At 43.1% G+C, this 23,877-nt stretch overlaps 1 protein-coding gene across 1 annotated transcript; it reads left to right on the top strand.

Moving 5' to 3' along the window:
• The first annotated feature begins 510 nt into the window (after window positions 1–510).
• On the top strand, window positions 511–13,377 carry ARRDC4 (arrestin domain containing 4). Its single transcript, XM_046654361.1, has 8 exons — window positions 511–940; window positions 5,149–5,215; window positions 5,453–5,600; window positions 7,533–7,635; window positions 8,607–8,863; window positions 9,414–9,576; window positions 10,140–10,294; window positions 10,660–13,377. The coding sequence occupies exons 1-8, from the start codon at window positions 652–654 to the stop codon at window positions 10,714–10,716; spliced, it is 1,239 nt and encodes a 412-aa protein (XP_046510317.1). The 5' UTR covers window positions 511–651; the 3' UTR covers window positions 10,717–13,377.
• Window positions 13,378–23,877: the final 10,500 nt, after the last annotated feature.

The following is a 23,877-nucleotide window of genomic DNA, read 5'->3' as shown; positions in this document are numbered from 1 at the left end:
TCGAATAGTGCAGACATAATCATAAACACAAGCCAGTGGCAGCCACAACTTCTTGCTCCAGCGTGAACCCAGTGACTCCTGCAAACAATCCTCACGCTGCCAGAAACCCCGCCCCCGTTCGTAACCATAGGAACGGCTGACACGCCGCGAGCCGGAGATTCCCTCTTCCGCCCCCTCCCTAACAAATACTGTTTCCCACTATCTGTCCACATGGGCGCACCGCCTCACCATTGGTCAGTGCCCCAGGACCGTGCCCTGCCCCAGCCAATAAGCGCCCTGTGCACGTGCACGCCTGCGTATCCCGATTGGTCACCACTCCCTGATCACGCACTACCTACCTGCGCCAGCCGGTGCGTGGGGGCGCCAATGAAATAACTCAGTGGCCATTTACAACCAATCGGCACGAGGCGGGGCTCACAGCCGGCCTATGGGCGCGCGCCGGGGGTGGGCTGTCCCGGCCCCTTTCCAGTCCCAGCTGGGTTTGTTAAAGCGACAGGCCCCACCGCGCGCTTGTGCTCCACGGAGCACCGCACAGCAGCGGCGGCGGCTGTCGGCGTGCGGCGGGCGCCCGTGACAGCGGCGCCGCTCTGCTCGCGACCCCGGCTCCGGGCCGCTGCCGACCTCCTTGGCGCGGCCGCGTCGCCCAGCGGGATGGGCGGCGAGGCGGGGTCCGCTGCGGCCGTGGGCTCCGAGGGCCGCGTGAAGAGCTTGGGTCTGGTGTTCGAGGACGAGCGCAAGGGCTGCTACTCGAGCGGCGAGACGGTGGCGGGGCACGTGCTGCTGGAGGCCGCCGAGCCGGTGTCCCTGCGCGCGCTGCGTCTGGAGGCCCACGGCCGCGCCACTGCTGCCTGGGGCCCGAGCGCTGGCGCCGCCGCCTCGGCCGCCCTGTCGGAGGTGGAGTACCTGAATGTGCGCCTGAGCCTGCGCGAGCCCCCGGCCGGTGAGCGCGGGCCACGGCCCTGGAGCCCCCGCCGGGCCGCGGAGACCCGAGGAGGGGCTGGGAGGGGGCGCGCCCGCGGATGCCCACCTGCCAGGTGGGCGGGGGCGGGCTTCCGGGGGTGGGACCCACACCCGGGGCGGCGGGAGCCTCAGTTTGGTCTCAGATGATGGGCAGGTAACAATGCTTGCGCCCCCTGCCTCCCAGCCTAGGGGAGATGCGCGCGGTGGGTGCATCTCTGCCTGCCGCCCCGCCCCCGGCTCGCTTGGGCCTGACCGGCACCGGCGTCCCAGGACTTTGTAGGACCGCTCTGGGAGGGAGCCGTTGCCTAGGGAACCGGTGACGATCAGGCAGAAACCACGGATCTGGGGATTTAGGTCCTGTCCTTTCTGACCTCAGAAGTGGCGGGCGCAATCAGAGTCTAGGAGGTTGCATGCTGTGGTGCCCAGTGTTTTATGGGCTTCCCCTTCTTCCCATCCGGGGCCTACACGTTCTTGGTTCATGATGAGTTAGCAAAACCTCAATCTTGGGGAGGGGGAAGTAGTTCCTGAGGGGTAGAAGTTCCAAAGAAGGGTTTCTCGACTTGAGCATCATCCTTGGTTTGCCTCTTCTGGGGAGCGGGGTGACTTAAGAGTTCTGGCTCTGCATCATATTCCTTGTCTTCATTCTTTGCTTCTTTTTGTTTCTTTTGCATCCTCTTCCTACCCCCTCTCTCCCAATAAGCCTTTAGAGTCTTCCGGATCTGGGCATGGTGAGAGTTTCTGGAGGAAGCATTACCCTTCTTGTCCACGCCTGTGAAGTCCATTTAATAGTGTAGGCTTTTCCAGAAGCGCCCATGTGGGAACCTACTACAGGGATGTTCCGTTAATATTAAGTGCAAAAGTTGATTCCGTTAATCATGAAAATGCTAGAACAGTGAGTCTTAGTCGTCTTTGAGTTGGTGGAAGGTATTTTAACTTTCTGCCTCATCAGCGTAAGCTTTTGTGTATGAAATAAGGTAATGGTACAGATTCTGCCTCCTTAGAGAGTAAACTGCATTGTATCTGTGTTTGACTCTCGCTGTGTCTTACACAGAAGCAATAGAAGGGGCAGTTTTGCCTTGTCATACTATGGAGAAGTAGACTGTCCACAGTTCACCCTTCAGGGTCTGTGAGAATTGAGTGATCCCAAAAACTGTAGTGAGGAAAAAGATGTTTGGAGCCAAAGCTGTCTTTTGGATTAACGAGTGCAGTGTATTAGGTGACAGCTGTCACCTGCCTTGGTGCCCGTTCATCAGTATGGTTTTCAGGGTCAGCTCCCACATTCCTCCTCCAGTGACACAACGCACATTTTCAAGATGGCCGACTGGGATAAAGGGCATGGAAGAGAGAAGTATTCAGTTGGCTTTTGTCCAGGACTTGGGACTCTATCTCTGGGCCCTTAACTGCTGAGTAAATAGATGTAAGATTAGTAGCAGTTGGACCTGTGAGTACAGAAAAAAAAAATTGGTAAAATCTGGGCTAACAAATAGTGTTTTGATTCACAAGTCAGATCCTGTTTTTTCATTCTGATGGAATGGAATGCCTAAACTCAGACAACTTTAAAATCTTCACTTGTTTTAGAATGGAGAATAACAAATATTGGGAAAAATTATGTTTTACTTTAGAACTATAGTCTGTTTTAGTTGACTTCATTGAGAAAAAAGGTACCTCCTAATATCTGTAGCTTGGAAGAACCTAGCAACTTTACATTGTCATAGATTCTCAGGGTCATTTGATTCCAACACCTAGCTGTTTCAGTCACCTGAAGAGATTTTTAGAATTTTTAGATGTTCAGGAGGGTGGCTTTGGGATCCATTTTCAGAGTATCTCCCCAGGTAATCCTTTGGCATTGTTAGTCTAACCCAACTACTTGCTATAATTGTGATTGATTTTCTTCCTATTTTTATTGAGGAATTGTGGTAGAGAGATAAAACAGACCAGAGAGTTGGTTGCAGTTCTTGGTCACCCACCAGCAGTATGATGTTTCATGAGTCCCTCATCCTTCCTGAGCCCCAGTCCCTAACTCTGTAATGGTCTTCTAGCTCCCACAACTTAGGGGTGCCCTGAATTACAAGATTTGGCTCTCAGATGGGTTGGGAATGAAACGTCTGCCTGTGCTGTGGTAGTCCTCAGTGCATACGGCAGAAGCAATGAGCCATAAATACAGAAGCAGAAATGGGCACATAATTCAGTTCATGAACCTTTTTAATTATAAATGAATGAATGAATGAAAATAAAGATTTGATTCCAAATATTATAACCCATGTTTTTCAGCTTTCTCAAGGTTTTTTTTTTCCTGTTTATGTTTTCCAGTGATTGAAATTCTCCCGTTAAAGGTTACAGTTCCTGTAGTTCTTGTTTTTTCTATGCAGAGGGAACTTCTCTCTCTCATCCTCTTTCAATATCCTGGGCAGTTTCTCCTCCATACGTGCACATCCTGCCCTGCCTGAGGCTGTTCACTTCATCTAAACCCCTTTCCACTCATCTCCATGCAGACCCTCATGACCACTATGGGCTTCGTCCTTAAGGTGCCAGCTGCCCTGCCCCAGCTGGCTCCAGCGCTCTGTGGTCATTACTTGTGTACAAGCGTCTGCTTTCCTCCCTCGGGTCTGTTTGAGGATTGAAGTTATTCATCTGTATATCCACAGTGCCTGACGTCTAAATACTATAAATTTTGAACTCAAACGAAATCCACATTTTTAAACATTGTAAAGTACTTTGTCGAATTCAGTAATGTAATGATTACAAATCAGAATTTTTGCCCCGCTCTCTCATGAGCACGGGGATTGCCTTGAGCCCCTCACTCAACAGCTATACGGTGGAGAGGTGACGCTGCTCTGCTGGGGCTCACGGGGCAGCTCCTGGGCACAGCTGAGCCCCGGGGGCTCACTCTGACATTGTCATTTGGCATGGTCTCACGTCCCTGTGGCTTGTTTTGCCTCCAAGTCACCATCTGTGGAGTAGTTCTATTTGAATGACCTTAAGTGGCAAATACTTGGTTTGGTTTTTTTCCCCCAATATATTACACATTGAAACTTGGGGATAGATTCAGAAGACTTAATGGGCCAATAATGCGTTCCTGTTTTCTAAAAGTACAAGGTTGAAATGTTAACTGAATTAAGGTCTTAGAATTTTAGCATTTAAGTGATTTCTGCCCTTTAAAAATTTTTTAAGTGAATGGATGCAGTAGAAATCTATTTTAGTATCAAGTGACCAGGCGTATCTCAGAGAAAGTTCTCAGTCTGCGCTGCCTTTTCTTCATCTTAATCATCCCACTCTTGATGAGAGAATTTAGTTGTAAATGTAAATCTGTGAGCATGAAAGGAAGGGAAAGTTTGTAAGTATCTCTAGAGAGATGGTTGACGGCCACTGACAGCCCTGGCCTTGGCTTTGGATCTGAATGGTACAGATTTGCTCTGTGCATTCATCAGAGCTCCAGCAATGCCTCTGGCCTTGCACAGTCTGTCCACACCTTGCATCTTGGCCTTCTCACAATCAGGAATCAGCCTCTGCATGAAATAAAATGGAGCTGGCTGACCCAGAGCAGGAGGAAAGGAGTCAGGGTCGTGGTTGGCAAAGCCCATTCTAGATCCCAAATTAACCACCAGGATACCCTATTAATCACTAGAGCTTGAGTGTAAATACATGGCTCTTGTTTAATAACTTATCCTGTTGGTTTGGCTGTTTAGTGTTATACTCAGTATTCATGATATTCCAAGTAAATTTTTCACCTCCTTTTCCGTCTCTGCCCGAAGAGTACAGTATCTGATTTTTGTGGTATACCCAAAATAGGTAGATCTGTTTTTTGCTAAATTAGTTGTAGGTCCAATTTAATGTTGTTATTTCATGTAAGAGTCGGGTAAACATGTTTGTGTGTATACACACGTGTGTATGTATACATGTGTGTGTATGCATACATATGTATATGAGAGCTCAGGACTCTGACATATAATGGTAATTACTTGTATAACTGGTCTATTTGAAGATAGAAGCAACGTCTGTGGTTTCTAACTGATTAAACTTCATACAGACAGATTCAAATTTTAATTCTCTAAATCTCGGTGAAATGAACTTTTGTGGGTATACTGGATCTTATAGCCAGGAAAATCACCTTTTAAGAAATTGATTGAGGTTGTGAAAATTCTTGATCTGATACTAACATTAGTTAAAATAAAATGTGTTCTTTTTTAGGCGAAAGCATCCTCTTATTAGAGCCTGGAAAACATGAATTTCCGTTTAGCTTTCAACTTCCATCTGAGTAAGTGAAACTATGTAACTTTTGCAATTTTCTTTCCCTGCAACGTGTCTGTCCCCATGGATGGGCACCGCTTATCTTCTGACACTCAAGTATGCGTGCTTGTCCTGAACAGCCTCTGAGTAGGCTTACCCTACTCACTCACTTTTTTCTTTTAACCAAAACCAACATTTTAAGGGCTTTTCCTGGTTTTATTTAACTGAAAAGTAAACTCATCAGTTAATCTCTGGTTTATTTCAGACCTTTGGTAACCTCGTTCACTGGGAAATATGGAAGTATTCAGTACTGTGTGAGAGCGGTTTTGGAACGACCCAAGGTACCTGATCAGAGTGTTAAACGGGAACTCCAGGTTGTAAGTCACATCGATGTCAACACGCCAGCGTTATTAGTAAGTTCTTTCTTCCCCTTTTCCTCCTTCCCTCACTTCCTCCTTCCTTTCAATAGTGGTATCTACATTTAGCCAGTTTTAGTGGTGGTCTGTCCTGTCACTTTCTGATACAATCTTGTAACCCATAGGCATTCACTATAAACATATGATTCTAGGTTGGGCAAATTACAAATTGAGTGTGTTAATACTATTGATTATGCCCATGTTGTTCAGGGCTTCTTTTGCCAAAAAGTTATACGGGCTTGAAATGCATTAATAAGGCTTAATAATCATAATGCACACACAGAGAGTGGTTACTTTTACCAGAGGGGCCACATTCACAGGGCTGTGGTATTCTAAACTCTTCAATAATAGCAGGTTGAGGAACAGTAATTATGGAAAAGTATTAATCATGCCCAGCCTGTTATTGAGGCCCAGGCCATTATGCTATGTCTCCTTCCATTCTGCATGTCATTTTCTAGCATTAAGTAAGTGCACGCAGCTGCTGCGGAGCTCCTTTCACTTACCGTCTCCTTGTGACAGATTTGGCCACATTAACGCATTGAACTTCTGATAATCACCAGAAATACTAGAGACTGATAAGAAAGATTAGGCTATAAGTAACAACAGAATAGGCAAGATGGGAGCTAATGAGCTAGATTCTTTTATCTAAACCCATATTAGCAAAATAATATAAAATTATACCTTATACTTTCATGATAGCTACTAGGACCTAATGGTTCTTCATTTAAATATGAATGAATGATTTTTTTTACTTCATAGAAAATACTGGGGTAATTTAAACTTTCCATCATGATACTATGTTACAAAGATGTATTTTTAGTATTGTAGATTTCTTTTTTAGCCAATGTTTCTAAAAATAAGGAAAAAAACAGGAGTAAAATGTTGTTTAACTCTATTTTTAGACGAAAATGAAATAGCATTGACTCTAATGTTCACCTTTAGGTTGTGAAAATATAACAGATAAGCCCGGCTCGCGTAGTCCCTTGCAGCCAAAATCATAAAATAGCCAGCACCAGCTGGCCGGGCTCATAGCTACAACTTATCATCTGCTAAAACCTTGTCTGAAAATTGGTGATGCTGTGTCTTGTATTTTTAAAAACCTGCTTAGAACTAGGAAGTTAACTGTTTCTAAGCTATTTATGGACATTGTGGCAAATGATTTAAGAGATTTTATTTTTTGCCAAAAAGAGATGATATTTATCCTTTACTATTCTTTCTGTAAATAAAATGTTGCAACTTTAGGTTTTACAATGAGCTTTTGGTTTGTACATCTTGTAAACGGAGCATTTTAAGTCTTGATCACTTCTCTTGATACTCTAGAACAGAAAATGGGGAGGTGTATTCCATAACCTTTCAGATCCGTTACACTCGGTATGTGCTTGCACTGCCATTTCACAACTGAACACCATTGTAAGTTAAGGACACTTGAAATTTCTGCCTGATAATACATTTTGAATTAAGGGAAAAAGGCTGTTTGTTTATTCCACATTTTAAGTGCCAAAACAAATAGAACATTCTGATTATTGGTTTTTATACCATTTCTCTGTTTACTGGATCTATGCATAAAATCCTTTAAAAAAAAAAAAGTAGTTTTATCATGTTAATAGCTACTACTATGGTTTTTGATTGCTTTTTTAAGGAATGCTTTATCATTACCCAGAAATATAATGACTATAGGGTAAAAATAGGATGGTGTCACCCTAATTTGAATCTGAAAATTCACCTTAGTTTTCCTAAAAAGGGAATGATTTTTAATGCTTGTGTTTGGGTACGTATTTTGTCTAATATGTCACATGAGGATAAGAAAGGTTGAATTTTTTTTGAACACATGTTTTTACAACTATTTAATGAAAAATGATGTAATTTTAAGTTCTCTGAATTTTTTAGACTGGTTTAATTAAAGTCATTTTATTATTTGAAATTTTCAAGACCCCTGTATTGAAAACTCAAGAGAAAATGGTTGGCTGTTGGATTTTCACTTCTGGTCCAGTCTCGCTGAGTGCCAAAATTGAAAGGAAGGGCTACTGTAATGGTAAGCAAAATGTCTGCAAGTCCAAATGGAAGAGTCACTCATTTTATTGGCTAATTTTAAGTGATTTTATAATAGTGTGTTTTGTAATTTATGATGTATCTATACTGTTTTAAAACGTGAGTAATAAAATTTTCTTTTTAATATGAATAATTGATATTTAAATATTTTTAAATGGATGAGTAGATTCTAATAAAACTCTGCTATTTCTGACTTCAATCCTGTTACTTTAGTAATTAAGACTAAAACTAGAAGTTGGGGGGAAATGCCAGCATTTTCTTTTAAGGTTGCTCAAGAATGTCCAGAACAGTGTTGCTCAGAAGAGAGCGCTCATAGTGTGAAAATACTGTTCGATTCCATGCTAGGAATACACATATGTGGGCTTGAGTCTAGGGCATTAACAGTCAGGTTGATGTTAGGACGACCATGTGTGAAGGGCCCAATGCCCTGCAGAGGACTGGGCCCACCTCAGGTTCTGGCGTGTTGGGAGTGAATGTCGTGTGGAATGGTATGACCGTGCATGTATAATGCAGATGTAAAACTTGGCTACTCCGTTCGTTGTTGTATTTGTGCTATAACATCAATTCCTTAAAAGCAAAGGCTTTGTTCTCCTGTTGAACAGATTTTAATTTATAGGCACAAATGAGTTTGTTAGTGATGTTTTGTACTTAACATAGTACTCAATCTTTTGTTGTATGTCTTAGTTTTTATGTATATTAGTCATTTACATATTTTTAGAATCAGTAACCTAATATTGGTATATTAGAAAAGTGAATAATGCAATAATTAGAAAACAGTATCTACCACAACCTGCAGTGAATTTTTATTTCTCTCAGATTTACAATACACCTTTTTCATCAGGTTCTCAACTTGTTAAAGTTGTGTTGCAACCTTTCAGTCTTGGTTGGTAAGGCTCTATTTCACTGCAGTGAGAACTTTCTGAAGTCTCTGAAGGTGTTTTGTTTTCTTTTTAGGAGAAGCTATTCCAATCTATGCAGAAATTGAGAATTGTTCCTCTCGTCTGATTGTTCCTAAAGCTGCTATTTTCCAAACCCAGACATATTTGGCTAGTGGGAAAATAAAGACTGTCCGGCACATGGTTGCCAATGTGCGAGGAAACCACATTGCTTCTGGGAGCACCGACATATGGAACGGGAAGACTCTGAAAATTCCTCCTGTTACTCCATCCATCCTGGATTGCTGCATTATCAGAGTAGACTATTCCTTAGCTGTAAGCAGAGCTCTTTTTAAAATTAAAAATATGGAGAATGGAGCAATAACTGGTGCCATGTTACTGTGAATATGTACATTTTATATCTAGGAAAATGTCATTTTATGTCAGCAGTACAACAGATTGTGGAAGGTATGAAGATTGGCCTTCGTTTTTAATCAAAAACTATCCCCCTAAGGAATTCAGTTAAATAACATGAAAGAATTAAGGTTCATTAAGGAGTGCTTGTTATGTTGAGAACATATACTTAATTTTCTATAGTTACTATGTATGTAATTTTCTATAGTTACTGTGTAAGCCCTGCTGACTTAAAATGAAGTGTGTTAAGGCCGCAGTTCCCCATCACAGAGCATTCACTGTATTTTGTGTGATTTTCATTTGGTTTGTTCTTCGTCTCTTTTGGTCAGGACAATTTACAATTATGTTGGGCATGGTGGCAGGCAACAAAGGCATTTGTTTCTATGAAAAAATATGTTAATTGGGATATCTACCATGTTGTTTAACTTATGTTTGTGCCCCTCTCTCCCCCCTCTTTTTTTTTTCACGTTAGGTGTATATTCACATTCCTGGTGCTAAAAAATTGATGCTTGAGCTGCCCTTAGTGATTGGCACAATTCCGTATAATGGTTTTGGCAGCAGAAACTCCAGCATTGCCAGCCAGTTCAGTGTGGATATGAGCTGGTTGACGCTGACGCTGCCCGAACAGCCTGAAGGTAAAATATTTTGAGGTTCTTTCAGAATGAAGTTTCACGCAGAGTCCCTGAGAATGGGATGCGTGTGACAGTAAGTGTTCAGGTGACAGTTACTGCTGCACTACAGCCATCCTGACTCTTCCTAGTAAAATCATAAAACGTTATTCTGGAAAGGGACCGTGAGAGTTTAGCTTACCTAGGATGGAAAGCTGCCAGTGGCAGATCCCAGAATAAAATCTGTGTCTCCTGATTTGGATTTATAATAGTAAAGCACTGAAAACTAGAATAAAAGAATAGGGAGTTATGTATTTTTTGTAGCACATTTCAATGATTTTTTTTTGTTTCTAGACTATAACACACATCTCAAAAGATTAAAATATAACCAATGTTAGTAGGAGTCTAGTAAAAGAATCTAGTAAATATTTTTTGTTGTAGTGAGCACAAAAATTTGCTGATTAGAGGGAAAAATACCATCTTTTTGTCATCAAATTTAGCTAAATTTCTTGCTTTTGTAAGAGTTGAGAAGAGAGAATGTAACTAGTTTTTACATGGATTTCTTAGACTCCACTCCATTTTCGTTTCAGCACCACCAAATTACGCGGACGTGGTGTCAGAGGAAGAATTCTCGAGACACGTTCCTCCGTACCCTCCACCCCCTGACTGTGAGGAGGAAGCGTGCTGCCCCGTGTTTGCCTGCATACAGGAGTTCCGCTTTCAGCCCCCGCCTCTTTACTCAGAGGTAACAGAGCAAGAGAAAGCTAGACTGCTCTTGTGTTCTTTGTAAATAAGCTTTTCTAAGTGCATGTTGCTGATTCCTAATTAGTAAGGGATGCATGTAAATTTTTTTTTTATTTTACGGTGATAGATTACCACATTTTGCAGTATTTTCCTCGTGATCTATAGCATGCATGTAAAGTTCCATGGATTGCCCTTAAGGTGTTGTATGTGGCCGTGGAATACAGAGAACTTAAGCAGCCTGCCGGGACTTGCAATAATCCCAGGCTCAAAGCAGCTTGATTTATAGCCATGATGTAAGAAGAAACGGATACCGGCATCATCTTGAAGAATGCTACAGGAGTAATCTCGGTCTGCTCTTTTTCTCAGGTTGATCCACATCCTAGCGATGTAGAAGACACCCAGCCTGTTTCCTTCATTCTCTGAACGTATTCCAGAAATCACTGTGTTCATCATCAAATTAGAATGTGGGTTCTTTCCTCCTGCCTTTTTGGGGAAGAAGGCGGGATGATGAACTCAAGAACATAAGTGACCATCAAGACCAAAGGTGACAGAAATTAAAGAATATGGGAACTTTCCAGTGGGCCAACAGGATTGTTGCACAAGTTTATGATATCCCCATATGTCCCCTTTAAATAATGGGATGTGAAGATGTGAAAAGTCACAGAGTGTAATGGAAGTCCTGATGGTGATAGAGTAAGTGAAGGGTGCGGGGCGCCTGCACTGACCCGAGAGAGAGGAATCAGTGTAAATAGTGGGAACACTATGGGAGTATACCTTTAAAAAGGGTTTCAAAGTGGAACAAAAGTATCGTAAGCTTTAAGGCAGTACGGACTCATAGGGAGGAGACTTGATTTTGGAGAAGGTAGCAGCCCAAGGGTGTGCATGAAGGGGAGGTGGCGTACTCCTGTCTGAGCGCCATGTGAGACCCTTGGATGTCGGAGTCCGTGTGACTTCTCACCACCTTCCTTCCGTAGGACCGAAGTCCTGGAAAGAATCGGTTCCTGAGACTGTGGTCTTATAAGGTCCGGTTTTCACTCCTTCATTGGTAGTTTAAGATGTAGTTTCTGAGTTGCCTATACAGTATTATGAAACCACGAAAGAGTCCTTTGAAAGGCTTATCAATTCAGAGGGGAAAGATGAATTTCAATATGAAAACACATGTTGAAAGCTGTAATTTTTACCCCTTTAAGTACTTTAACAGGATAAATGTTTGGTTTTCCTCATGTCTTATTTACCTATGAGCATATTAGAAAAAGAAGGGGATAAAAAAAGGTTGCATCCTCAGGATGCCTTGATAACTACACACAAAAAAACAACCAAAAAAAGCCTTTTTCTTCACCTACCTCTAGAGGGGTTATCTGACAGGTTTTACAACTCCAGGCCTGACACATCATCTTTGGAGTTTCTGCTCATTTGCAGTACAGACTCATCTCACTATCACTAAATCTGAACCTGAACCAAGGGAGCAGTCTGTACAGTCAGCATTAGACGGAACTTAATGTCTGCACATGAAAGGGTATTTCAAAATAGATGCAAAATCAAAAGAGGGTAGAAATACCATTTGAAAAAAGACACAAACTTAATTCCTGCCAAGGGACTTGAGTCTGCTGAGGGCTGTCACTGCATTGTGCTTTGTTATTCCAGTTCTTTAGTAATTCTATTCAAACTGTGATTTTGTTTATTGTTTGGTGCAATATTTTATTATCGTTTAACCTCAGGATATTCAGACCAACAAGATTGCGTTGCTGCTAAAAGACTGAGCAGTGTTTTGCTGTGCCCTCTCCCCTCTAGTCATGGCCGCAGGTTCACTTGCTTTTCCTTTGATCTGTTGGTTTCCTGAGCTGAGAGCGTATCTGGACACTAAGTGGAAGGGAGGTAGGGATTCCCACGGTGGACCGGCTGAGTACTCTGGTTTTTTCCGTGTCCTAAGGGTTTGATCCAGAAACCTGGTGCTTCCAACGCTGTACTTCATTCAGCAGAACGATTAATTTGTCTTTCAATCAGTATATTCAGTTAGAAATAGAAAAGTCCTTCTAAGGTTAAATTTTGTATTTAAAAATTAGTTGGCCATTTAATCAGGGATTTTTCTATAGACATTAGGTAAATGTATGCTTTTCGCCCTTCTGGACATACCTTTCTTCTCTGTAAGCATCGTAAGCATTTCTTTCATTGTCAGCCACTGTTTAAAATCACAGGTCAAAACTGTTATACGGAATTGTGGTACGAAAGTTGTCACAAAACTTTACTCCCGGCTTTGGTTTTTTATTTTGCTTTGTTTTTTATGTGTTTTTAGACAGCTGTTTATATTTAAGTGCTGTCTAAACAGTTTTATGTTTACTTTAAAAACCATCATCTTCAACTCCTTCTTGACTTCTAAGTTGTAGTTTACATGCCTTGTCAAGACGCAGTCCATCTCCATGATTCCAAAACAGACGGTGAGGAGGAAGAGAAGGTTTCGTTATGGCTCCATGTAGAAAAGCAGCTGCTTAGTGGAACCCTTCCCTGGGCTTGTTTGATCGCCTGTGTTAGAGAAATCAGGATGTGTGCCCACAGCGGTGAGGGAAAGCTGCTTTTGTAGCACAGAAGAGAATAGCTAAAAGGTCTGATTTGCCTTGAATTGGTATTGGTGTGTCTGACCTTAAGCAGGCAGGTAGGAAACCGCATACCTTCTTATAATCAAGAAATGATTTTATGAATGTAGAAAATTCTACATTGGAACAGAGAATACTTGAAAATGAAGGTAAAAATTTAGCTGCTGTATTTGCTTTTATATCCCCCTCTTGTTAGTTGGCAAAGAAACCGAGGCCTTAGAATTTTCTTTTTGATGCAAAAAGTTTGAAATTGAAAATGTGCAGCTTTTGGCACACACAATCCTCCATGGGCAGGACTTGTTAATGTTTTCATTTTGCACAATAAGAAACTCACTAGGCAGAGGTTATGTTTTTGATAAGTTAACTATGAAAACTTTTTTATTTTTGTTATTAAAAATGTAACAATTTAACCCACAGGAAAAAAAAAGATTGTATTTTGTACTCTTGTTTGAACCCTATGGGTTCCTTTTGTTAATAAAATGATTACACTGATGCTATGAGTTGCTAATTTTGTTTTTGTTTTGCTTTTTTGTCAGGTTTTTTTTGTAAGACTATGATGTAATTGTTATAAACTTAAGGGAAATCAGTACCACAAAACAAGATGTTACTGCTGTTAATTAAGATTGTTTTGTGTATGCATGCTGTCACCACGCCAGGCACAGCCAGACACAGCACAGGGGGATTCTGAGCCTATTTTTGAGGTGGGCTCCATTTCCCCGAGGTAATCAGTTTTTAGCATTCCCTGAAGAAAAGTAGTTGAGATGAGTAAATAATCTTAAGTCATTCTGGTTGTTTAGAGAGCATTATCTTCATTTATTCCCAAATGACAGTGGCCACTTTTTAAAGCTTCCTAACTTCATGTCTGGCCAGACTCTCCCCAGGATTGATTTGGTAGGTCTCCTGGGCAGTCAGTGGACCCATAGTAGCTGGGAGACACGATGAAAGCCATGTGTTTTGCACAAGGAATATGTAATGGTATGTCATCTCAAGAAAGCTGCCCAGACCCTCTGTTCTGGAAAATTATCCACCTTAGCTAAGTGGTACAAATTAGCCCAGGTCCTTTACTCTCCAAGTGTTTATAATATGTGAGATGTTGTTAAATAATAAATAGATCATTTCTGCATCCACATTTGCAGTCAATGTAAGTGGAGGTATTTGTCTCATGCAATAAATAATTGAGGCAAAATTTATAAGATCGCCTTTAAAGTTTCTGTAGTTTATATTGTGAAGTTGTGGATTACAATATTTAGAACCTGGCAGGACCTTACCAAGAATGTAGGACAAAGCCCTCATTATAAATGAGGACACCAGAACCCAGAGGTGTAGCCTGAAGGTGTGACCTACAGATCCTGAGTTGTCCGTAGGGTCCCTGCTCGCTCTGAAGTTTCCTGATGCTGTCGCTTCAAGGGAAGTTAGGGAGACAGTCACTGCTTTACATTACACGCCTGAGGACCTGCCCGCCTGGATACTAAGTGCACGGATGCTGAATCAAGAGTCTTCACTGTTCATCTGGGAAAGGATACCAGTCTTTGACTAAATTGCTTCATAAGTATGGTTCATTAGTAGCTGGAATCCTTTCTTCAGCAGAAGCATTTGTTTCTAACTTTATATTTTCAAATAGTTATAGACTCAGAAGAAGTTGCAATGATTGAGTACAGGGAGATCCTGTGTACCCACCATCCAGTCTCCCCCGAAGGTAACGTGTTACATAACTTGACACATCAAAATCAGGAAACGGAGGTTGACACAATACATAAAATCAGCTGGGGTTCGGGCGTTACTTGGATTTCCCCAGTTTTTGAGTGCACTCATTGTTCCTGTGTATATTTTTGTGTATAGTTCTGTGACATTTTATCACAAGTCTAAGTTCGCATCACTCCCACAGTCAAGATACCTGCTCCCCCACCGCAAGGAGACTCCCTTGGCTGCTCCTTGGCAGTCACGGCTTCCCTTCCCTGACCCCAGATGCCTCTGTTCTCCATCCCTATGGTTTTGTTATTTTGAGAATGCTGGACACCTGGAGTCGTGCAATCTGTACCTTTTTGATTGGCTTTTTTCTTTTTCTTTCTGGGTTTTTTTGTTTGTTTTGTTTGGTTTTGGTTTTGGTGAGGAAGATTGGCCCTGAGCTAACATCTATTGCCAATCTTCCTCTTTTTGCTTGAGGAATATTGTCACTGAGCTAACATCTGTGTCAATCTTCCTGTATGTTTTATGTGCAACACTGCCACAGCCTGGCCTGACGAGCGGTGCATAGGTCTGCGCCCAGGATCCGAACCTGCGAAGCCTGGGCCGCTAAAGCGGAGCATGTGAGCTTAACTGCGATACCACCAAGCTGGTCCCTTGATTGGCTTTTTCACTCAGCATAACGCCCTTAAGATCCGTGCGAGTTGTTGTGTGCATCCATAGTTTCTACTTTTATGTTCAGCGGAGACGTTTTAAAAGAAGGAAATTGGCTATTTAAAATTTCATTTTGCCATTTGCTAAGTGAATGTCTACCATTTATGTGCGCATGATACCTTTGTAAATATTTTGACTTTGAATTTGAGAACTACCTTTTATGCAGAAAATATATAAATGTAGGTTTACACAAACTTTTAGGGACTCATTTTTAGCTTGCCAAAGTACTTGAAGTATTTTACCTTTAAATAGTAAGGTTTTGCATTGTAAATGAGCAAGATACACCTGTGATGAAAGTATAAACCAAGGAGAAATTATCTTGGGCTGTTTATCCTATCGGCGTCTGTATCTGATAAGTTTTAGTATAAATTACACAGGAAATACAAATGTGTGCATTTGTATTAAATTTAGGCTCTTTTCTTTGCTCCTGTCTCTTCTTTAATCCCTTCTTTCCAGTCACACTTCATATCTGAGATGAAAAGCACACTTGGAAGCTAGGAAAAATTAGCTATAAAATACTTATTCTTAATAAAACAATATTAGAAGACGTGGACTGACTTGTTAAGACTATTAAATTTTTCTAGACAGGAAAACTCTATTTTATGGAAGTCATTACATACTAACGTACAGAGCTTTTTCCTAGAGCAAGACACGAATGTGTCGGTGATGGAAGGAGACAGCAAAACAAATATACAGTGAGAGGAGTGCGGGGGGATGAAAAGTGGTGACTAGTGCCGATTTCAGAATGTCACTATGACTGAATTCACAATGAACCGTTTCTTTGGTGGAGCTGTTGTGTGTTCTCTGTTGGGAGATTTCATTCCTGCTCACATTTTCAAAGAACTAAGATGTCTTGTGTTGGGGAAGTGTCAGAATTCCCCCTGCTTTTCCTTAAGGTTCTTATGGCTGGTCAAATAATTAAAGAGGCAGGTTAGCAGGAGAAAATCAAACAAAGTTTAATAGCATGTATACATGGGAGAAACCCAGCAGAAACTGAGTAACTCAGCCATGTGGCCGAGGCTGCCTGTTTAAGTACGTTCAGCTACAGGCAAGGAGGATGTTGGGTATAGTGATTTGGGGCTTCAACGAGGAGGAAGACAATTTACGTAGAGATGGAATGCAAATGTTTGTTAAACAGGCTTTGCTGGGCCAAAAAATGGGTTTGTTGGTGTCCTTTTATCACACCAATTTTACATCGTAGTATAGCTATCAGATGGTATGAGCTCCCTCCTGGAACAGGCCTTCTATGTATAAAGTCTTAGGCGGTTTGTGGGGGAAGGTCGGATGCTCTTCCTGAGTCTTCTGAGCCTTACTGTCTTCAGCTTGAAATAGTCCACACACCAGAGGGCTGCATCTTGGGGGCAGCCTGCCCTGAACCCCACCACTTGCATGGACAGAAAGAAACATGCTTTAGGCAGCATCTCCTAGGGAAAGCAAGGAAAAATGTAAGTGCTTCCCTCATACTTGCAAATACCCCCCCATACATACATGCACACATGTTTACCCACACACACATGTAAACACATGCCTGCACACATGCATGCGCAGACACCTCATCTCTTGCCCTTTCATCTACACTCTTTACCTTCAGACCCAGCTCTATTTTATTCCAGTAAGAATGTAAGTTCTGTTATAAAGGATAGAAACACAATGGCTTCCCACTTCCACAGGAATTTGCTAGAACAGAAGCCATTTTCCACCAGCTTCTTACCTGTCTTCCCACAGATGGTACAAGACTAATAGAGGCACCAGGGAAATATTAAATGAGTAAACTGAAAGCCATAGATGCCACGAATTTATCTTCTCCTTAAAAAAAAAAGTTACTGCATTACACAATAGTCATTTCCCTACTCTGCCCCTAGCCCTGTATCTCTCATGACTAAAGGACATAAAGTGTTCGAAACAACAATGACAATACTCATACATAGAGTATTTACTATGTTCTTTCCATGTACAAACTCACTTTACCATAAGAGAGAGATGCCCATGCTTTTTGATTTTATCTTTTAGTCTTAGATGCCAGAATCTATCCAAGAGTCCATGTGATAAGCATTCAGTATATGATATCTTATTTGTATTAACTTTCGCTGCAAATATTCAGACTTGCCTGGACTGGTTTATTGAGTTGATTCAAGTAAAGTATAAAGGTTTATGGTCTATAATTAATTAACTTACTTCAAAATACAGCACACACACACATACAAATGCTCTGTTTCTGAACTGGAGACTTCACCCCCAGGCAAGACAGCTCATGAAGAACTGCATTATTTATACACCTGGGGACTCAAGAGGGCACATTATCGTCGCCCATGCATCCCACTACTAGAAGAACACAGAGGGTGAGCCTTATTTTGTGGAGCTGATAATACTGGTAGGCAGTAGGCAGGTAAGGGTAAGGAGGCCTTCAGCAAAACAATTCCATGTTCCACACACACCCTAAATCACTGTGGTGCAGGAAGTTGAAAGCAGAACCCGAGTGTTGAAACATAATAGTCCGCGGCTTGATTCAGAAGGGCCTGGGAGCCCGTGCGGTACACATAAGGAGCTACACTGAATGCTCACTCTCCGAGAGCTTCACTACAGATCAGTTTTAGTAGCTCCAAGAGAACTGAGATTATGGAAAAACAGCTTAGGAACCTAAATACTTTCAGTTTTTTTCTCCTGCCTGAATTAAAACAAGTTTAAGAAGTATGTGAATGCACATACAAAGGAGGATATAATAGCAGGCTAAAAGTCGCTAGTTTCCTCTATCTTCCTTAGAAGGGGATAAAGTCAAAGATTCCTGGTGAACCCCTTAAGACAACCTCCTCCTACAGAGGTGGACTGAAAAGCCAATCTCAATGTTTGTTATTCCGTCCTTAATTAAACAGCTGGCCCTTTTTAAATAAATGCAGAATGCTGAGTTCCAGGGAAAGCTGTAGCTACAAATACCTACTTTTATCTTATCTGACCTAACAAAAAGCCTTGGTTACGGTGTCAAAAGATAACTTATCTCAAACATAGAAGGTTGTAAACACCAACAGCTGTTCCTCTAAGAGAGTAGCAGGATCACATCAGATAAATGGGATGCTTTTAAGAAAATTAATTTCATTGTACTGGAAGCCATTTGAAAACAACCAACTCCAGAATTGTCCTCCCAGAAACAAAACAAAAGTAATTCCCTCTGCCAATGGGAAGATGTTTTAAAGGATGTCTACACTGAGCAGAGAGGCTTCTGATCCTCTCAGACTCACTCCTGGTCACAATACAGAAGTCTCAAGGGGAAGACCAGAGTTGGCAGGAGCCAGGCAACCTGTGTGTTCACCTTGTTCTTTCTCCAGCCTCACCCAGCCATTGATTGCGGATCTTTGATCCCGCAGAATTAGCCTGACTGGTTCCAAGACAAGCAATCCTTCAGCAGGCCCCGAGGCAGATGCTGGGGAAGCTGGAATGTGTCTCATTGCCCCAAGTCCAGTCTGAGCCTGGGCGCGGGAGCACCTGCCTTGCTCAGCCATTGCCTCTCGCTGGCTGTGTGACTCACGTGGGATGGGGCACGTGCTGGGAGGGAGCCCTTCCCCAGACAGCAGCCTGCATTGCTGAGACCTAGAACCTCAACTCCTCCAACACCAGGATCCTCCAGAGAGAGGAAGGTGCAAGAAACTCCTCAAACAGAGAAATAAATCAGAAATGGCTGCCATCAGCAAAAATGAGGGCTCATATACCAAGTGAGCTCACTAACAGCAAATTGTCTTTCTGGGCAGGTTCTTTTTTGCATCTGGTTTTTGTGAAGGATTTTTATGCCTTAAGAACCAGATAATGCCAAAGCCGGAGTCTCTCTTCCTACCTAGCGAGGGCCTTGGTGCCCTGCCCAGTGATTGCCTGCCCTCCCAGCGGGACAAAATTATCCCATTTGCCCAGGACTTTCGCCCAGTCCTGGGACCCCTTCAATCCCAAACTGGCGGTTGGTCACCTACCCTTGTCCTTCTTATCAGGGGCAACACTGCTCTGCTCCCCTTCCCCTCACACATTGGCTGGGAGCCTTCAATGGGTCACTGTCTCTGAGCCTCCAGCCCTAAACTCCTCCTGCTGTCACCCAACAGCCCCCACGTGGACTATTTTACTGAAATGAACAAGGACAAATGCCAGGGGCCTGGAAAGCTCAGGCCCCTTTGGCCATTGGGATGTAGACTGGGACCCCCATGGAGGCCGACCTTACACTGGTCCTGTCTCCACCTCCCCCATCCCAATGGCCTCTCCTTCCCCATTCTGCTGATGGGCCCCAGCCTGCCGGGGGCCAGCCCACAGGGCTCTCCGGGACCCGGGCCTGGGTCTGGACCACAGGTCACACTTCTGCACACTATCTCCTCCCAGGTTTTGATCTCTGTGTACAAATGTACATGGTCAGAGGCCACAGTGGTGCCATCTCTGGCTGTCGTCTTCTTTCACCATCTCTCTCTCTCTTGCTCTCTCTCTCTCGCCTTCACAGAAACAAGGACCCGATTTCCCAAGAGCTGTGGGGTCCTCTTCTTCCTCTTGCAGCCCTTTCAACAGTGACCTGGGTCCAGAGTGAGCTGGGCCCCTCTCAGTGTGTAATTACTGTGCTGCTAATTGCCAGGATCGGATGGTATGCTCATGCACTCAAGGACCAACCGACCGCAAAGTACTATGACACAGCTGTGCTCGAAGGCTATCTGGAGTGCCTCTCCTGAACTTGCCCTCAGAGTCTGTGGCCGAGTCTTCTTAACATCTTCACTGGTGGAAAGTCGTTATCCTTTGAGATCGGAATTGATGCTTTGAGACTGTTCAAGGGCTGTGGAGAAACAAGCCTGGAGAGTAAACCTGAATACTGGGCTGGGGTGGCACTGATTCAACCGACCAAAGCAGAGGTGACGGACAGCAGTGAGGTGAGGGCAGCGGTCAGCTGAGGGACAGCAGTGAGGTGAGGACAGCGGAGAGTTGAGGGACAGCGGTGAAGTGAGGGACAGCGGTGAACAGGATGTCCTTCCGGAGTTTGACCAGCTGGCTCTGAACAAAATTTCCAAATGTCTGCTATGTAATACCTTATCCATACTTCACCTTACCTGGGTCTTCCCGGGTACTATCAGCCTGGGGAGGTGAATTGTATCCCATTAAAAATAATATGCCCCTCTCGCTGACTCTTAGTCCAGCTTGCTTTTGAAAACCCTCAGCTTCTTGGGTCCCTCTCCTACCCGCAAGAATTTCCTGGAAGGCCCCTGAGTAAGTCCACTCCACCACCCCTGGCATCACCTCTAACACCGTGACAGCGTCACAGTCCCAGACTGAGGGTGATTTTTGCCAAGTAGAGAAGAACAATTCCTGCTATTTTGTACTTTTTTTGGTGAGAAGTTCCCCCAAAAATAGCTTCTTGGCTCTCAACCTATTGCGGAGATTTTGGTGAAATTGCTGTTTTAGTTTTTTTATTTGCCGATTTCCCTCCCCCTAAGACTCAGCTGTGCAACTTGAGACTGTGCTGCTGGCAGAGTCACATCCTCAGAATCTCCACTCCCTTCTGAAGACTAAAGCTCTCAGAAGCGGCCAAATCTGTCTTCCCCAGCACCCTCTTCCCTTAAGAGGGGTCTTTCTCCGCCCCTAGATGTTCCCCAAATATTTCCCAGGTATCTACATCCATCCGTGAGCTCTAGGTCATTCAAGCCAGGGCCCTTGTCAACACCACAATCGTCAGAGTCACGGGAAAAGCAGGATGAGCTTGAGCACAACTGCAGGAGGGACCCATCGCCCAGCCCCCAGAGAGGCCACCTGCCCCACACAACACAAAAGATGGCCCCTTTGAATGAGAGACTGGGCAGAAGGGCACGCCAGGCTATCACTAGATTTCCATGAACATGTCCATCTGAAACACGCAAATCCCATAAGCAGGCAGGGAACAGAGGATTGACACATCTTTCAGAGGAAGAAGAGCTTAAGAGCAGGTGGGTCACTTCTTGGTGAGGGCAGATCCAGGGATCCCCAGGCCACTAAGAAAAAACACAGGGTCACTTGCCCCGGTGCCAACAGGAAGTAACTGGTCCTGAATGTGTCCACAAGCTTGCTTTGCACTTCATCTCGGCTCTCACTGCCTCTTCTGCGGTGGTCTGGGCTCCGTCAGGAAGCATCCAGTCTCCGGCTTGGCCAGAACCGAGTGAGGAACGCGGCACTTGTAATAAATCTGGCTGATGAGACTTTTTCCTGTCTCCTTTTCACCTATTTGATTGCAGGTGAGGGGCTCAATCTCTCGAATGAGCTTCTCCTATAAAAGGCCTCCATTTGTGCTTAGCGCAGACTCAGAAGCCCAGGGAATTTTTATATTTATTACAGAGAAGCAAGCATCCATTCTGCCTGTTTCCATTAACACAGACTGGCAATTAATGTGTTTGGTTCAAAAGCCTTCAAACATTTGTACATCCATTTGCACGTTTAAATGGCTCTGTATAACAGTCAAGCAGGTGGTTAACTATATGTATATTAAATTCATAGAGAAACTGGTAATTTTCAATTATAATTGTCAGTTCACAGTTTACATGATAAGAATTTTTTGAATAGAACCATTAGCTGATTTAGTTAGCCGGAGTTTTTATAAATCATGGTTTATTTGCTTATTCTACTTATAAAAGAGAAATTTTCAGCGTTCTCATATGAATCAATAAATATTTACTTTGGTCTTTATTCTGCCCAAATGCCAAGTTTGACAAAGGATGAAATATCCTTGGGTTTTCTTAAACAGCTGTTTGAATGAGGCTGTTTTATTAGTTGTTTTGTTTAGTATTATTACTCAGATAATGGTTTAAAAGTTTTTATTCATTTGCTATTAATTTGTTTTTTATAAATAAAGTCAAAATCGGGCTGAATCGCAGTTCCTCGTAATTTTGCAACGTTTTGTACTTTCCTGGTAATATGTTTTGACAATTGAAACTTCCAAGCCGATGAAAAGCTGTCCCATTTTTCTAAATGATATCCTTTAAAGCAAAACTCTGAAATATATAGCGCTGACTTATGCATAATAAAATTTGATGATTTTTGTCGCCACGGATAACATTTCTCTTTCCTAGGCAACAGAAATAATTTAAAAGCCTCTCGTTTGGCTTTTACAGCACACCAGGCAACGTGAGATGCCAGATCTCCGGGGGAGAATACCAAACTGGTGTTGGGAAGCCGAATGCCTTTCTGAAAAATACCTTCAACGTTCCCAACCCTTGCAATTCCCTCAAGTTGTTCCTGGATTTCTCCTTTAAAACACCATCAGGCAGGAACTTCTCTTCCCCAACGCGTGTAAAGAGGGCTAGTGGAGGATCTTCAGGTAGTTTCCAAAAGCTTGGAACCCTGACAGATCTGCTTCTAGTTCACTGTGTCTATAATTGGGTGCTGTTACCAGCTTTAACGTTCTCCTACTCAGTGCTTCAGTCCCCTCCTGTCCTGGTCCCAGCCATCTCAGCATGGACTCCTTAGACAATGTAAGAAACAGAAGGCCCTCAACTTGTTTCCTGTGGGTCCAGCCGGGTATTTTTTTACACTAGACAGAAGGGCTACGTGACTGGACACGGCCAATCTCAGCTGTGATGACGGATGCTTTCAAGACGGGCACTCAGAGGCAAGACTCAGAGAAGAATCTCTCGGAGTTACTCAGCTATAGACCAAGAGATAATGAAAGAAAACATTAAAAAGACGTGCTTTATCTCAGATGACTGGGAACTGTTACAAAGCATTTTGCACGATAAGCGGCCACATATTTTGAAGAAACAGAAACTTGTTCTTGTTTAAAAGTAATCTTCTGATGGCTCTGTCCTGCTAGCCACTGAATAAAGCATTCATGTGAGTCACATAAAGCTCCGCTCTGACTGAGGGCTGATTGCCTACTCCACTCCCAAAGTTTGTGAAGTGACCAAAAAGGGTTCTGTCTTTGAGTCCACTGATGTTACTTTGAGTCCCACTGATGATGAGGGACGTTGTAGGAAAAAGTGCAATGCTACTCTCAAAATACATGTTTACAGGCAACAGAAGAATGTTTCCTGGAAAGAGAGATAAAGCTGTTCTTCAACAGGGGAAAACAGATCAAATCAGAGAATTATCTAAGAGAAAGGCAACACCAAACAGAATCTGAGACCAGACTTTATCTCCTGGCTCCCCAAGGATAGAGCCTCAAACAAGTTAGTCAACTGCTCTGAGCCTCACACTCTTTATCTGAACAACGGAGGTAAGAACACAATCTCAGTGGTTGTTTAGAGAAATAATGGAGTAACATCTGCAAAAGAACAGATCCCGTAAAGTGTGAAGCCATAATGGATGTTCAGTAAATGTTAGGTGAATCTGGGAAAGTTATGTCATTCACTTCAACAATGAGATGAGTTAAATTTGGTTCCAGGGAAATTTAACATCTAGTCCCCTCCTCTGCCCCTCTCTGAACTGTCTCCCTACCCAGGAATCCCAAGACTAACCCTTTATTCTTCTCTGACGGCAGGGCAGTTCTGGGCCATGCTGTGTAGCCAACACCTAGGACCCTGGTGGCCGATTTCTATGAAGCACCCATAGCAGTACTACTTAGGAGAGAAGTGACAGGGGGATGGGACCTTGAGGAGGGCTGTTTTACATATTTCTATAAAAG

The sequence above is a fragment of the Equus quagga genome, chromosome 2 (genome assembly GCF_021613505.1).
Source record: "Equus quagga isolate Etosha38 chromosome 2, UCLA_HA_Equagga_1.0, whole genome shotgun sequence".
NCBI classification, from domain to species: Eukaryota; Metazoa; Chordata; class Mammalia; order Perissodactyla; family Equidae; genus Equus; species Equus quagga.
This window is presented reverse-complemented; position numbering and strand designations above follow the sequence as displayed.

What these genes read in the sequence shown, in the direction of transcription:
- ARRDC4 (XM_046654361.1), top strand. Translation starts at nt 652, where the DNA reads ATGGGCGGCGAGGCGGGGTCCGCTGCGGCCGTGGGCTCCGAGGGCCGC. An exon ending in AGCTTTCAACTTCCATCTGA is followed by an intron (nt 5,216 to 5,452) that starts GTAAGTGAAACT and finishes GGTTTATTTCAG; the next exon opens with ACCTTTGGTAACCTCGTTCA. An exon ending in GCTGCCCGAACAGCCTGAAG is followed by an intron (nt 9,577 to 10,139) that starts GTAAAATATTTT and finishes TTTTCGTTTCAG; the next exon opens with CACCACCAAATTACGCGGAC.